The following is a 15,500-nucleotide window of genomic DNA, read 5'->3' on the forward strand; positions in this document are numbered from 1 at the left end:
TAACTTCTACAGACCTAGCTGCCTGAGCTAGCATTGATAGCTTGTATGATTCAAAGCTCAAAATAGTAGTTCAGTAGCAGTAATTCTCATATGTACGCTACAGATATCGCAAATTCTACCACTGTAGCGATGTTACTTTAGCTTCAAGCTACGTAGGCTAACTGCCGCCAACCTCTCTGTCACTGCTTTGCTAGCACATGAACCAACCCCAGATTCAATGTTTGTTTGTTTTATCAGCTTTTAACACAGATTCTGATACCTGTCCTGATTGTCCCGTCCTCTTTGCTGTTATTAGTCAGACGATATAAACACACTGGACACAGAGAAGTTCAGATCCACAGCAAAACAAAAATAAAACAAAATACCAGCAGAGGGATTATTAAAGATGTTTGACATGGATTACTTTCAGATTAATCTATGCTTTGTTTTTTTGATACGAGATGATGTTTTGTTAATGATTTTATCACCTTTAATTCATTTTTAAGTCGAAAAAATTCTAAATTAATCAAAACAACAAAAAACAGACATTATAAGGCAGAAACCTTAGTACCAACCAGTGTTGTAATATGACACAAGTACAAATACTCCACTACATTTCCTCTCGCTATATTTGTTACTCTTTACTACTAAATAATGGGTTTAAGTGTCTTGCTCAAGGACACATATACACTAGCAGAGCCCAGAATTGAACCCACAGGTTGAGAGTTGAGAGACAACTCGCCCTACCACTGATAAAACTTAAGTACATTTTATATTGAAAATGTTATACTTAAATTTGAACTACAATAAATGGGGGTGGGGTCACTCAGTGGTTAAGACCGGTGTGCAAAAGACATCAAGTTCAACTCCACCCCTTTGGATAAAAGCATCTGCTAAATGACATGTAATTTTAAGTAAATGTCATAAACCTTAAGACTTTTACTTAAGTAATATTGTTAAAAAAAGTGACTTCAACTTCTACCGAAGACATTTTCTGGTAACATACTTTTACTCGAGTATCATTTTAAGGTACTTTATACAAGACCTCACAGAGCTGCCAGAACAGTTAGAAATTCTCATCTTCAATGACCTTTGTCTGTTTCTTTACTCTTGTCCTCTCTTATTTCTTATATATGTTCTTTATTTTTTTTTGTTTACTCTTTTTTGTCTAGATGCTCCCACTACTATCCCCACACCCACCACCAACCCAGTCAACACGCAAGGTACTGTATGTCCCCACTACTGTCCCTCTCAACAACTCTGTCTTTCTCTGTGTGTGTGTGTGTGTGTGTGCGTGTGCGAGTGCATGTGCGTGCATGTACCTCACACACTCTGTGGTCGACCAGTTTCAATCTGATAGCGCTGCTGATAGGTGACATAGAGGACGGGCAGGGACGGGCGACGCGCGGCTGTCACAAACACCTGTCACGGACCTTTTTCTCCCTGTCACATGTTTGATCTGACGACACACAGCGCGCGACGCCACTTTGCTGCGCCCGCTATCTTATCAGCATCTGCAGCCATATCTCCACCGGCCCATCCATCATAGTATCATAATGCCCTTTTGCATCTGTCCCCCTCCTCCTCCCCAACAAATACTAGTCACATTCTGTCCTTGCGAGGCCAAAAAACATCAATAACTACTCTCTATGAGACATAAAAAATAAATCAAAAGCCGTTAATTTCGCTGTTTCCAGCCGACTAACCTTTTGGCAGCTTCTGTGTGCACTATTTTACACTTAGTTTCATCTCTGTTGCTTAAAATTTCATTTTAATATTAATCGTTTTTCCTTTTTTTTTTTTTTAAATAACTATTATGTGGAAGAAAAAGCAGCAGCACTAAGGCTACACAGAACAGATGGCAGAGCAACCTTGGGAGTTGACATTTGGATATGCCAGAATGTGACATTTTAATACAAAAACTATCCTTAAAGAATAGATCGCTTTATCAATAGCTGCTTTAGAAATACGGCAATTTTGGTCTTTTTGTTGTGGCCGCTCTGCAATTCTTGCAGTCATAGTTAACCAATAAAAGGAAAAGGGGAAATCAATGTGAGGCCACAGCAACAGCTTCAATAATACTGTAATGAGTTACTGTCATCAGTGTCAGTGATACAAATATGGATGCAAATTTAGAAAAATAACAGTCAATATATAAATGTGGTATACAAGAAAAACATGTTTTGTCTTATTCACCTTTTCCAAGGTCAAAGTCAAGCACTTTTTCAAGGCCAATTACATATTTATACGTATACGCAATACATATGCGATCAAAAATGATTATGTCACTTTTCCATGACAATAAAAAGAGATTGTATTTTGCTTTTGTAATATTTCATAAAACTCACGTGCAAGAAACATCCAGGCGGAGCAGTTTTCCATTTGTAAAGGGGCTTCAGCTGAATTTAACATCAACATTTAGCTTCAAACGATGTTTAAAATAGTGTTTTTTAATGTTTCACACATTTACACCAATATTTGTTGACCTATACATATATTAAACGGTTAAATCTAAATATTAAATGTTACACCTAGATGTTACATCTAAAGAAAAGAGAAAACACATATTAACAAATGGTTTTTTTTTACACTTTTTTTAAAACATTGAAGTTAAATATGCCAAAACGTTGATGTTTTTAAGCCACTTTACAAACTGTCAGCATAAACATGTTTGTATCTGATGTGAGGAGAAAAACAGCGATGATTTGGCTGTTATGCTAACGCTAACAGACACTGTGTATATGCACATTTTCGTTAGCGAGCTACAGGTAGGATCTAGTTAGTTGTCATTAGTTACTGTAAATAATTCTTTTTAACTTTTTTGTGAACTAGCCACATACGCTAAACAACAACAGCAAATAATATCAGCTGAACTAGCAGTGGGAATAATGTTAGCATCAGGCTAACATATTTTTCTGCTGACTCATTGTCTTCTATAGTGGCTGTAGATTCAGGACCAGGCTGTTGAAATCAATCAAAAATCTTCTGTTTTAAGTCTCTTAAGTTTTCTGTTTTATCCACTTCTTAATTGTGAATATTTTCTGGTTTCTTTGCTGCATTTTAAGGAAGAAATCATTATCACATTTTGATTGGAATGGATTTCATGTTTTTTTCTTTTTCCAATATCCAATTAAGAGATTTTGACCAGTATTGGAGGTCACTTGACAGGGAGATTATGATTTGCCTTTATTTTTCTACATCCATAATAGGGCTTAATTGATCAATTATTAAATTAACCATCAAATCTTATAATAACTGATCAGTTTGAGTGTTTTCTAAAACAACTGTTCTGACTTAAATGTGAATATTTTCTGGTTTCTTTACTCCAAAGAGCAAATAAATCATTAAAACAAATAATTAAAACAAATAATTTTTGTGATTTAGAGTTTAGATTTAGATAGATCTACATCTTTCAACATTTTCTGACAAACAATCGATTGTAAGTAAAAGCGTTAGTTGCAGCCCTAGTCACCTTGTTTGTATCTCTCTGGGTGTGACTCAGTCAAACAGGAAGTTGCTTTTGCCGAGCTGTGCATGACTCAGCAGTTTTTCCCCTCCCTTAAGCTCTTCTGCTCTGAATAACACCGATGCAGTCGCGTGTCTTCTGTGTTTTCCTGCTGTAACATTCCAGTAATTTCTGAAAAGACAGGCTGGAAAGAGGATTTGCCGTGATTTATGCAGTACATGCTGGGAGGATGTAATTGAGCTTTCTTGCAGTTGGCTGCTCTTCTAAATACCCTGTCACCGGGGCAATGCTAAGCCGGCTTGCAGTAGATTGCTACCGCGCTACCTTAATCAGCATAACGGCACAGTGTCGCATTCTCCTCGCGCCAACAAGGAAGTGCGCGCCGTGATTTCTTTATTCACGCTGTGTGAGTGTGAGTCAGTGTGAGTGCTGCTGCCACCAGCTGTGATTCTGCTGCTTTAATCAGTCTATGAAACGAGCTACTGCTACTACTGCTGCTGATGCTATAGCCTGTATGCACTTTTCCACTACATGGTCCCGGCTCGCCTTTTTTGTTTTTCCATCAGTGATAGAACCTGGTACCAGGTGTCTTTTTTTATAGTTCCAAAATCTACTTATAATTCCAAAACCTACTTATAGTTCCATATTCTACTTATAGTACCAAATCCCACTTAATTAATCCAAGATTTAACAAAGGAAATGTATAAAATGTAAATATTTAACAGAGGAGTCTGGTACATACAAGCAGCTATTTTTACTAACTGATTTTCTTTGAAATTACACCCAAAGTGGTTTCAAATCTTTGAAATGTCCAGATTTGTAGGAGATGTTTCTGGAAATCAGGTGGAAGTTTTAGGACCATCAAAGTAAAGTGTAACCAATTTTGACAGAAACAAAAACAAGGTCTTATTTCTGTGAAATAAAGTCAATTTGACGTTATTTGACGAAGATCTAAACAGACAAAAAAAAAAACTCCTCCACATGCTCGTTGTCAGTGGTTGTGTTTGTTGTGGACAGAGGGTCGAGTTTACCCACAATCCCCGGCTCTGGAGGAATAAAAGGCGGGAGTCTGTGGCAATAATGCTGCAGCTCATCAGACGCTCAAAATTGATCCAATTCAGTGCAAACGCAGGGACATGAGATCCCGGCTGAGTCTTCAGAGAATCCTCAGAATCCTCAGAAATGACAAAGGAACCAGGAATTATGTGACACATTTGATTGGAAGAACAGAAAAAAAGCTTTTTCACAGATCTGCAGGGTTACATTTTCTAAATCTAAATTAATTAAAGGCACATATACTTGTAGGCGTAATATTGCGAGAATAAAGTTGTTATTTTATGAGAATAAAGCTGTACTTTTACAAGAATAGAGTCCTAATATTACGAGAACAAATTTGTAATTTTAGGAGAATAAAGTCATAATATTAGGAGTATAAAGTCGTAATCTTTCAAGAATAAAATCGTAATCTTTAAAGAATAACGTTGTAATATTACAAGAATAAAGTCGTAATTTTAGGAGAATAAAGTCGTAATATTAGGAGTATAAAGTTGTAATCTTTCAAGAATAAAGTCGTAATTTTACGAGAATATAGTCGTAATATTATGAGAATAAAGTTGTAATCTTTCAAGAATAAAGTCGTAATATTATGAGAATAAAGTTGTAATCTTTCAAGAATAAAATTGTAATCTTTAAAGAATAACGTTGTAATATTACAAGAATAAAGTCGTAATTTTAGGAGAATAAAGTCGTAATATTAGGAGTATAAAGTTGTAATCTTTCAAGAATAAAGTTGTAATATATTGAAAATAAAGTCATAATCTTTCAAGTATGAAGTCGTAATCTTTCAAGAATAAAGTCGTAATATATTGAAAATAAAGTCATAATCTTTCAAGTATGAAGTCGTAATCTTTCAAGAATAAAATCGTAATCTTTAAAGAATAACGTCGTAATATTACAAGAATAAAGTCGTAATTTTAGGAGAATAAAGTCTTAATATTAGGAGTATAAAGCTGTAATCTTTCAAGAATAAAGTTGTAATTTTGCGAGACTAAAGTCGTAATTTTACGAGAATAAATTTGTAATATTATGAGAATAAAGTCGTAATCTTTCGAGAATTGAGTTATAATTTTAAGAGAATAAAGTTATATTTTCAAATTAAAAACAGTGCAGGAGTTGCGGTAATGAGAAGTACAGATGCCAAATCCATGTCGGCGGCGACAGGATGGTAACAGAAGGGTTAACTAGAAACACATAATATACTCCGGTTTACACATGAACAAAGTGGTTTAAGGGTTTTATTTACACTTGAATCTGTGACTCTAACATGTGACGCACAGAAAACACTGTCGCCCCAAAACGTAGGAATTTGTGTGATTTAGAGTCAGATGGTATTTTTAGGAATCCATTTCTGGCAGGTTTTCATCCGTGTCTGGTTGTGCTTGTTTCCTCGCTCACCCTCAGCGCTGGTACATGTGAAGTGTTGGCAGGTTTCCACGGCGATTTAGTCTGGAGATTGAAGCCCTCGACTGTGTGTGTGTGTGTGTGTGTGTGTGTGTGTGTGTGTGTACACGATTGACTCGAGCAAACACTGTAGTTCCGAGTGGCTTTTTCAACGCGATTAGTCCACAAACATCAGTGGAAACTCTCGCATGTGTCATTTGTCTTTAAAGTTTTTCACTGGGAAAAAAATGAAAGAATCGTTTAGAGATGCTAATCACTTCTTTGTTTACAGAGATTCGTCTGAAATTGGGATTTTCTCCAACCTGTACAGTTTTTCTCTTCTCTCTGTAAATGTTTATTAAAGAGGAAAAATACTCTAATAGTCCATTTTAATTGGTCTCCAGGGAACGTGTTAGTCATGTGAGCCCACCCTCGAGTTAAAAGTCTGTCTTTGTTGCAGTAATATCTTCTCTGATCTTTTGAAATCTCTGATTTTCTCTATGGGGTTTGGTGCGGGAGAGTGAGCGGGTTTCAAACTTCATTTTCCAGCCAAGTTATTATAGATTTAAGCTGGTGTTGATTTTTATTAGGTAAGTGGTTAAACTGAGTTTTTCTTTCCGTGTCCTCATCACAGGCTGGTTCATGGCAAAGTAGCTCTTTAAAGGAATATTTAAAATACTCAAAACATTACACTTAATTCTCGTTAAATTTGGACTTTTCTCCTAATATTACGACTTTATTCTTGTAAAATTCTGACTTTATTCTCAAAATATTACGACTTCGTTCTCCTACAATTACGACTTTATTCTCATAAAATTAGGACTTTTTTCTCATATTATTGCGACTTATTTCTCGTAATATTTCCATTTTATTCTCATGATGAATGCTGTGTGCAGATGAACTTGAAGTGTGTCAGCCTCACGCGGAGCCAACAAGGTGTTTTCTATTATTGTGTGAACCAATATAAAGAAAACGCCACTATTTTCATTCATTTACCGTTTAATAGTCAGCCAGGCCATCATCTGTAGTTCAGACCCCTCTATTCAATGTCAGAGCCGCGTTGATCCATCTTCAAATCGCTGTTTGTGTCGTTACAAAAGACTCTGGGAATCGATTTAGTGAGTGGAGCGGCAGTGGAATTCAAGCGAGGACAATATGGCGCTCTGTTGACGGTCTGGCACAACAGCGAATACTAGACAAATGATTTGGGGTGGAAGTATGCTCCACTCATTATGTTGATTCTCCCCCTTTTTTTTTTTGAACGACGACAACGTAGGAAAGCCGCGCGATGTGAGGAGGTTCAGTGCTGTTGACGGTGGATTGTGCGGCGATGTCCTTATTGTCTCGCTGCCGCTCCACGACGCGGTGAGAGCGAGAGTCCATTCAGTGCCGGTGATGGCAAAAATAAAAAAAGCAGGAGAGTCATTGTTTCAATTGTGTCCATGTAATTACATCTATAAATTGTAGTGGCCATTGTGAGTGAGTGGGTGAGTGCGTGTGTGTGTGTGTGTGTGTGTGTGGACAGGAAAGAACTATAAAAAGCAGGGATGTCCCAGTCACCTTTTCTGACCTTTACTCCCGTTCCAATCTTTTTTGCTCGTCACAATTTGCCAAGTCGTGGTCTGATATTTCACTGTCAGCGTAATAAATAACATTCCCGACTGATTTGTTAGAGAGAGACAAAACAGACTTGTTTGACGTCTATCTGAGAGACAGAGACAGCAGCACTGTAGCGAAACCAGCACAGTATGTCTTCAAACACACAACTTTTACGAGCTGTTTGTGTTATTTAAATGTTCAGTGTATCTACTAATATGTTATTAATAACCCCTCTGTTACCATAATGTTTCCGTGAAGGCTTCCTGTTGGCATTAAAAAAAAAACACACACCGGAGATTAATCTCTGGTACCATGGACGGATTAGCGCAAGAACGAGACGCTGTCAGCGACACACATTATATCCGCCAGAAAAATGCAGCGGTAATGCAAAAAAAAAAACGTGAAAATACATAAGTGGCGAGTTATTAAAGTAATACTTGTGACTTGTATTATTGCGTATTTTATACTTATACAGTATTATTTATGTTTCAAAAGGCAGCAGCCGTTTATGTCAAAGGCCAAACACTTTATATTCCATTGCATGTTTCCATTATAGACTGTGAAGGAGTTGAAGTTGAAAGAATACAGAAACTGAAAAACTGAAGTACCTTCTAACGCTATCGAGAACGAGAGAGACAGCTTTTGACTTTATCGTTTACAGAGCAGAGGTCACTTTTATTTAATTAGCAGTTCTTTATTATTATTATTATCGTCACACATTTGTTTCCTGCCAGATATGGAAAAATATATCAAAGTTACTCTGAATATTGGGTTCTCTCCCGAGTTCCTCCCATCGCTCACATTTCCGTTAGAGTTATAATAATGTCAGTGGAGCTCCATGAAAGTATCTCGTCCATCCATGGTGCAATGTCACCGTGGTTACCGTCCAACAAAAAAATAACAATAAGTGCTTGTGGGAAAGTGCTGAAGCCAGCAAATGTTGACGTCCTATCAATCAAAAAAAAAAAAGATCGGGATCAGGACATCAGTAATTAAAGTGGGGTGACATTACGTTCCGCGTAATGAGCTCTGTGACGAGTTCTAATCTCAACGCTGACAGGTAAGTCAGACAGGACGTTCCCTGCTTCTGACCACAGTGGCAATTAGTCATTCCACTACTGAGACGTGTGTGTGTGTGTGTGTGTGCGTGTGACTGTAAACCATGTGATAGTGGGAGTTCAGAGGTGGCGGATTTTCAGAAGCATCAGCGACAAATCCTCTTTATTTCGCCCATAAATCCCCGCGGCTGTGCACGTCCTGTCAGGACGCCAGCCTGGGCGTCGGTCAGCCCCGATCGATCGCCATAGACGCCCCGGCTACATTACATTACACACACACACACTTAATCAAATTCTACTTATTTCAAGTGGACGGTGGAAACATGAACATGTGCCACAGTGGCACGATTAACCGTCACACAGATTATTGCGCGCCGTGAATGATGTAACCTAGATTCACCTGATTAAACAACAATATCATCCTCTTGTGAATTCCCTGGATGTTCTGCGCTCTGCAGTTAAGATTTCCACCCGCAGGGGGCGCACACTCACCGAAAGCACTAACATAAGAAGCAATAGAAGAAGTCGACTGTGCGTGACGTCGTATTCTGCTTCGAAAAGTGTAAAGCAAAGTTATAATAGTTTTAGTTTTTATCTAATTTTGACTTTTTTGTTTTTAAAATGAGTAAATTTCCATTTAATGTTGTAATGTAACAAATACTTTGTTACTGTATTTGAGTACAAAATTCACATATCTGTACTTCATTTTATTTATATTTCCGGCAACTTCACATTTCCTCTAACTCTCTCTGTTACTCGTTACTACCAAATCAAATCAGAATAAGAAGAGTTGGTATTATGGTCTGTATTTGTATGGAGCTTTTCTAGTGTTGATGAGCTGCACTACAGTTTTCACCAGCAGTGGGGTTCAGTGTCTTGCTCACGGACAAATATAGACTAGCAGAGCCGGGAATTGAACCCACAACCTCCCAGTTCCTGTCACTTACGTCTGTTTTTTTAACAATGTCGTAAAAACATGTCTTACTGTCATAATAACGTAATAATATAATGCATGAGAAACCTATAAATGTGGTCAAATTCTGCTGTAATACAAGAAAAACTGGCTTAAAACTGCAGATGAAGTTACTATTACTAAGTAATATTATAATAATAAAAAAAAGTGAATCTCTATATGCACAGGTGGCGAACCTTTTAAAATTGTTAATCCTTGAAAAAGTGCATAAGATTTTGCTTTGAGCCAAAGGTTTCACAGCAACATTAGCACGGGGGGCATCTTGTGATGTGCAATTGCGAGTTTACTAATTAACAAGAAAAGTTCTGTCTCGGTTGAGCACCTTTTTTTTCAAAATGGCCTGGTGTGCGGTGCAGCGAGCCGCCGCTGTGCACCAGTGTGTGTGAAACAGTTTGTTTACTGTGTCAGCGATGCCAGATAGCACAGCCTCATTCCCGCAGGAGAGAGAGAGAGAACACGTCCGTGCTCCATGTTAATGAACATTCACCCACCAAAGGGCCTGCAGTGTAAAGTCCTGTCTCCCCCCCCCACACACACACACACACACACACACCTTGGTGCCCTCACCTTGATCCCCGCTGTCTTTCTTTTGACACATCTACGAGGAATGGTGCCGGATCTCGGCCCCCACAGTGCTAGACGAAGGAGAGTTTTTATTTAACAGGGTGGAAAAACCTTCCCAGAGTAAGAACCGAGGTTCTTATCACAAAGAAATGTCAAAGAGAGACTAAAAAAAAAAAAATCCCCTCAGTGCACCTTCAGTATCGACGGTCATGGTTGGCTGCACGTCATGTTGTCCATATCAAGTACACTCCTGAGCAGGAGAGCCAGAAAAAACAAAAAAAAACATGGTCTCTTGTTTAACGTATTAAACACGACAATAAGCACGAGCATAGTTTCTCGTGCACGGCACGGCACAGTTTAAGTTGGTTTTCCACTACAAAAATAGTATCTACTCATTTTGGGGCGGAGTCATCACTGCGCGGCTGCATGAAACTGCCGTGACTTGAGTGACTAGTGACTTGTAAAGCAGTTGTTTTCACTGTCACAGAATCATTAGAATCAGTTCATTAAAAATATTTGTTCAGCACTTCCTCCATGACCGGAGCACGGCACGGAAAATTGAAAACTGAAAACAACTGGTAATTGTTGGAGATTAACCTATGTTAATCCGGGGACTGGTTCTAGCAACCGCCTGAGACCCACATGTGGAGCATAAAATGGAAGAAAATGAATTAATGATATTTAAGCATGCCGTTTTCACACTGGAGTTTACAAAAATGTACTTTTTTTTGAAGAAAAGGTGCTTTTTAACAATATTTTTTGTATCATTGTATCATCTGCATAGAGGGAAATGCTGCCCAAATGGACATTCCGTGACTCATTCACTCATTCATGGTTCACACCTGGCACGATGCTTGGTCAATTATTGGAGATTAATCCCACATTTTTAGGATTGCTAGATCTTTTTAACTGATCTAGAGTTAGGCATTGTTCAGCTTAATTCTTGTGTCGGACATCTCTTCCGGTGACGGCGCTCTGACCAATGAGTGCCCGGCGGTCTGGCGACGTCATGCCTAGTATCGCCTCACTCACTTGGAAAAGTACCTGAGCTCTTTTTTAAGCTGCACATTTCAGTTCTCGAACTTTTTCTTGGTTTTCATGTATTTAGATTCAGCCTGTAGACTAAAACAAAGAGCTCATTACGTGGAACGTGATTTAGGCATCATTTCCTACGGTGCAGATGATACCACCTAAAATATTGTTAAACAGCAGGGTAGATGAATTTAAAAATCAGACTTTTTTGGGGGGGGGGTGTAATTTAAATTGACAAAGTCAAAGGATGAACTCAGTCAAAGAACAGTTTTAAGAATTTTTGTACAAGGTTAGTAGAAACACAGGATATGATGTTTTGGCCCCAGATTAATTTGCTTCGCCGACCCCTTGCATGTTCTTGTCCAACTTTTGAAATGGAAAAAAACATTTTTGTCAATTCTCCCCCCAAAAAATAAAACCAGTGACACACCAGTTCCACCCCGGAGCTTTGTTTAACGTTGAGATATGAAAGTGTCAGTAGACTCGTCCTCCACCTTCCGCCTTTTTATCAAAACCATTCAGGTCCAGGTTAAGCGTGACTAGTGAGTGATGGAAAATTGAGCTGCTCTCTCATGCACAGCACAGAACAAGTACAGCCATTCCCTCAACCGCCGCCACCCCATCAGTGCAAATGCGCCCAGTTATAGGCTATTGATAAATGCCCCCTAACTATTCTGAGACCGGACATTTAAAGGGTTCAAATTCTCTGGCTTGTTCTTCTCCTGAGGTGCAAGATGATAAATCTGGTTAAATGTGGCAACAGTGATGCTCGGTGACACCTGAGGTTGGCGGCGTATTTCTCTGCCTGACACCAGACGCCAATTTATCCCCAAACTTGTGTCTATCTCTGATGATTGAGCTCTATAACTTCCAGAAATTGCCTTTTAAATCACAATGTATTTTAACAAGGTATGAACTCTGCTGCTGAGAATTGTGTTCAATGTTTCATGGTGGAAGAACATTTTTCTAACACTGCTCACTCTAGAGAGGAGCTCTTACAAGACTCATAACTTAAATTTATAATAAATATTTTCATTATTCATTACCTGAAAAGTTAAGAACTGTCGTGTTTTTGTTACCTTACAATGAGCCCTTTAAATTAGTTACACTCATGAATTTCATGAGCTAAAGGACCCTTCCAGTGTGAAGGCTCCTTTGAGTGCATCGTCTTACCAAGAATTCAATTCTTTTGTTCCAACAGCACAGCAGAATTACCCACAATCCTTTGTGCTCACATGTTTTGGCATTTTGAAAATGTGACTGTGGAGCTACCAGAGTGACAGCTACATGTGTGTTTCTATAATTTAACTATTTTCTGTGTCTACCATCGGTGTGCTGTAACTGTAAAGTCTGATTACATGTAACATATGTTTGTATACGTCGCTTCCTGTCTTGCACCAAAGTCCATTGAGAAACTACTGCTGCCTCGTGTGGTCAGTTTGTGTCACTGAGGTTAATAATAATAAACATTGAGTCAACTAAATAACACATGAGAACTGACTTATGGGGGCAGAAATAAATCAACAACACCTTTGTGTCAGTAACTTAAATTGCTGATTTACACATTGGACTTTGGTGCAGGAGAGTGAGTGAGTGGGTTAAAACTTTAATATTCTTTATAAGTGGGTCAAAACCTCGACTTCCACTAAATCCTGTTCACTGGTTCTTTCTTGGAAGAGACATTATTATTCGTTTATATAGCTTAACACAAAGGTGCATGAATAAAATAACTTTTGTGCTAACTATAAAGCTGCTATGTCTAGCTTTACGGGTTAGCGTTCCCTGAAAAACGCTAAAATATACTGCATATATTCTCACTATTCTTCTTTTAAAGTAATATGCAAATTACTTTTGTGAATTTAAACGTGAATTCTGTCATAGACGATGAAGTGGTGACACTTTGAATGAATGGTGGCGAAAATAGAAGTGGGAAAAAATGTAAAGTGTGAATTAACAGCTTAATTTAGGGGGATTATAAATTTGCAAATTTATTGGCAGTAGGTGGTGGGATTTGTCGGTAAGAACTAAATAGTGTAATTGTGTCTTTGTGGACCCACATTTCTCTCCTTATTTTCCTTCTCTAAAGCCTTTTTACAGTAAGTGTTTCCTCTCTTCAGGTAAAGCCGCTCACTTTATCTCAGTCTTAACAATTTAATGGTCACGGTTTCGACACATCTGTGTGAATGCGTTAGCTTTAGCTTTAGTGACCCGACGAGGCTTTTCTGATCGTACCACTATTGTTATTTTTTAACGGTTATTGTCCTGTTTCCAGACTCTAGAGCCGGAGAGGGGGCGCCGCAGAAAATTGACCACGCTGTCATCGGAGGAGTGGTTGCCGTGGTGATGTTTGCCATCCTCTGTGCACTCATCGTTCTTGGTCGATACTTTGCCAGACACAAAGGTAAAAGGACTGGCGGTGCAATCACACTTGATCATGAACACATCTCAAGAGTTCAAGTGGGTTGTTTTTTTTCCCGAGTGCAATGAGATTGAGGAGGAGGAGGAGGAGGAGGAGGAGGAGGAAGGGTTGGATAATTTTGTCTGCACTGTTTTGCAGGAACTTACTTCACGCATGAAGCCAAAGGGGCGGACGACGCCGCCGATGCAGACACGGCCATCATCAACGCGGAGGGCGGACACAACAACACAGACGAGAAGAAGGAGTACTATATCTGAAGTGGACAGGCCAGGAGAGACGGGTGGGGACACTGCTGGCGATGTTGGTGGTGGTGGTGTTGGTGGCGGCGGCGGCGCTATAGGAGCATTATGTCTAACTCTGTTTGGTTACGAGACGGCGCGAGGGCAGGGAGGGAGCGTAAGGTTTAAAGGAGGAAGAGAAGAGAAGAAAGAAAAATGTGGAAAGTAGGACTGCCGTGTCCAAGTGGTAATAAGAGGCATTGCTGAGTCTCCTATCCGACCCTTCCTGGACTGCTGGGGCTGATTCTGTACAGTTCAATTATTTTACAGACAATTTTGTGCCTTGTTCTATATCCTTTTTGTTTGTTTCTGTTGTTTATTTTCCCCTGTCACATGCTTTTTGGATTGGATTCTTCTTCTCTTTTTTTTTTCCCCCCTTTTACTTCCATCTGATCTTTCTGAGGAGATGAAAAGGCCTGGTGCTCGTCTACGAGTGTGTTTGAGCTCATGTACCCACACCTGAGGAGACAGCTAATTAACACTTAACTAGAAGACAGTAAGTTATTATGTTAGTGCAACTAAAACCCAGACTTTTTTTTAAAAAATATATTCGTAAACACAAGATAGTCACGTTTTCCTCATTGTCGCAGTGCGGTTGTATCTCACCAAACTTTAAAGTACAACTGGGTCCCGGTTGTATTTTAAGAGAATTCCTGACAGTTGGGTACGACTTAGCATTTGCTAACTGGGACTGCCTGGGTCGGGACCCACAGATTTATTTCAGGTGCCCAAAAACAAATTTGCAGACTTTTCCCCCAACCTTTAGTTAAGATTTATGTGTACGTGTTTAAAATGGTTGTAATTTATTACATTTATATTGTGAATTGGGTCACAACAGTTGGTTTGTGAGGGGAACATTGTGCTCGAGTATTCTCCAAAAACATTCTGACAGTTGTTAAGTGCCATGACATGGATTTATTTTTAAATTCTCTAGAGAAAGTCAGAAATGTCAGTTACTCTCTGCAGGCAGGTCTTGGTATAACATCCGTAGTTTACGCTTAACCTTTCTCCAGAGTTCCTTGAACCCAACCTTATTTCAAAACTGACGTGCAACTCTCATTAAAGCAGAACTATGCAGGATTTTTCTTTTTTACCCTAATTTAACAGCTCCAGAGTCATTGTCATGGACTGTCTCCACTGCCCCCTACTGTCTGTTGGTGGGAAACCAGCCTTTGCAAGATCAGGAGTCCTCAGAGTCAGCAGGTTTCTCAAAGTCTTGGGTCTAGGGAGAAACACTTACTGCTTCACAGCACTACACACACAGACGGCAAAATAGAAGCAGAGAAAACAGTTGTCGGGAGAAAGCAAAGAAGAGGGAACGACGGTAGATGTATGTTTACGTTGGTGTCGTAAAAAATATGTACTCCAAAACTGTAGGGGGAGCAGTAAAGGTGAAAAAGCGACCAGACTTGCAAAGTTCTGCTTTAACACGAAAACCATAAATGATCATCACGACATTTTTGTTGTTCCCACTTTAAACTCTGAAACAATGTAGAGCACCATCTAGTGGTGCCTATTCCTTAACTTTCCTGTTCATTTCCAGTAGTGGTCAATTTTGATCGGGAAACTGGTGGTAAACACAATATTTATGTTTCGGCAAAGTTGTAAAAAACAAAGGTCTGATTAGACTGAACACTGGAGGAAAGTTAAGCTCTGTATGTTTCAGTGACAATTGGCATTATAGGCGGACATC

The 15,500-nt window shown here is 39.0% G+C and overlaps 1 protein-coding gene across 1 annotated transcript in view; it reads left to right on the forward strand.

Moving 5' to 3' along the window:
- The window catches only part of LOC122759839 (cell adhesion molecule 1-like), a gene marked incomplete at its 5' end in the record, with an annotated part of 32,051 nt that extends 17,497 nt beyond the window's left edge, over nucleotides 1-14,554 (forward strand). Inside the window, 3 exons of the mRNA XM_044014836.1 lie at nucleotides 1,152-1,202; nucleotides 13,383-13,511; nucleotides 13,668-14,554. Of these exons, the coding sequence (XP_043870771.1) occupies nucleotides 1,152-1,202; nucleotides 13,383-13,511; nucleotides 13,668-13,786 (299 nt within the window). The remainder of the gene's footprint in view (nucleotides 1-1,151; nucleotides 1,203-13,382; nucleotides 13,512-13,667) is intronic.
- Nucleotides 14,555-15,500: the final 946 nt, after the last annotated feature.

The sequence above is a fragment of the Solea senegalensis genome, unplaced genomic scaffold (genome assembly GCF_019176455.1).
Source record: "Solea senegalensis isolate Sse05_10M unplaced genomic scaffold, IFAPA_SoseM_1 scf7180000012466, whole genome shotgun sequence".
Lineage (NCBI taxonomy): Eukaryota > Metazoa > Chordata > Actinopteri > Pleuronectiformes > Soleidae > Solea > Solea senegalensis.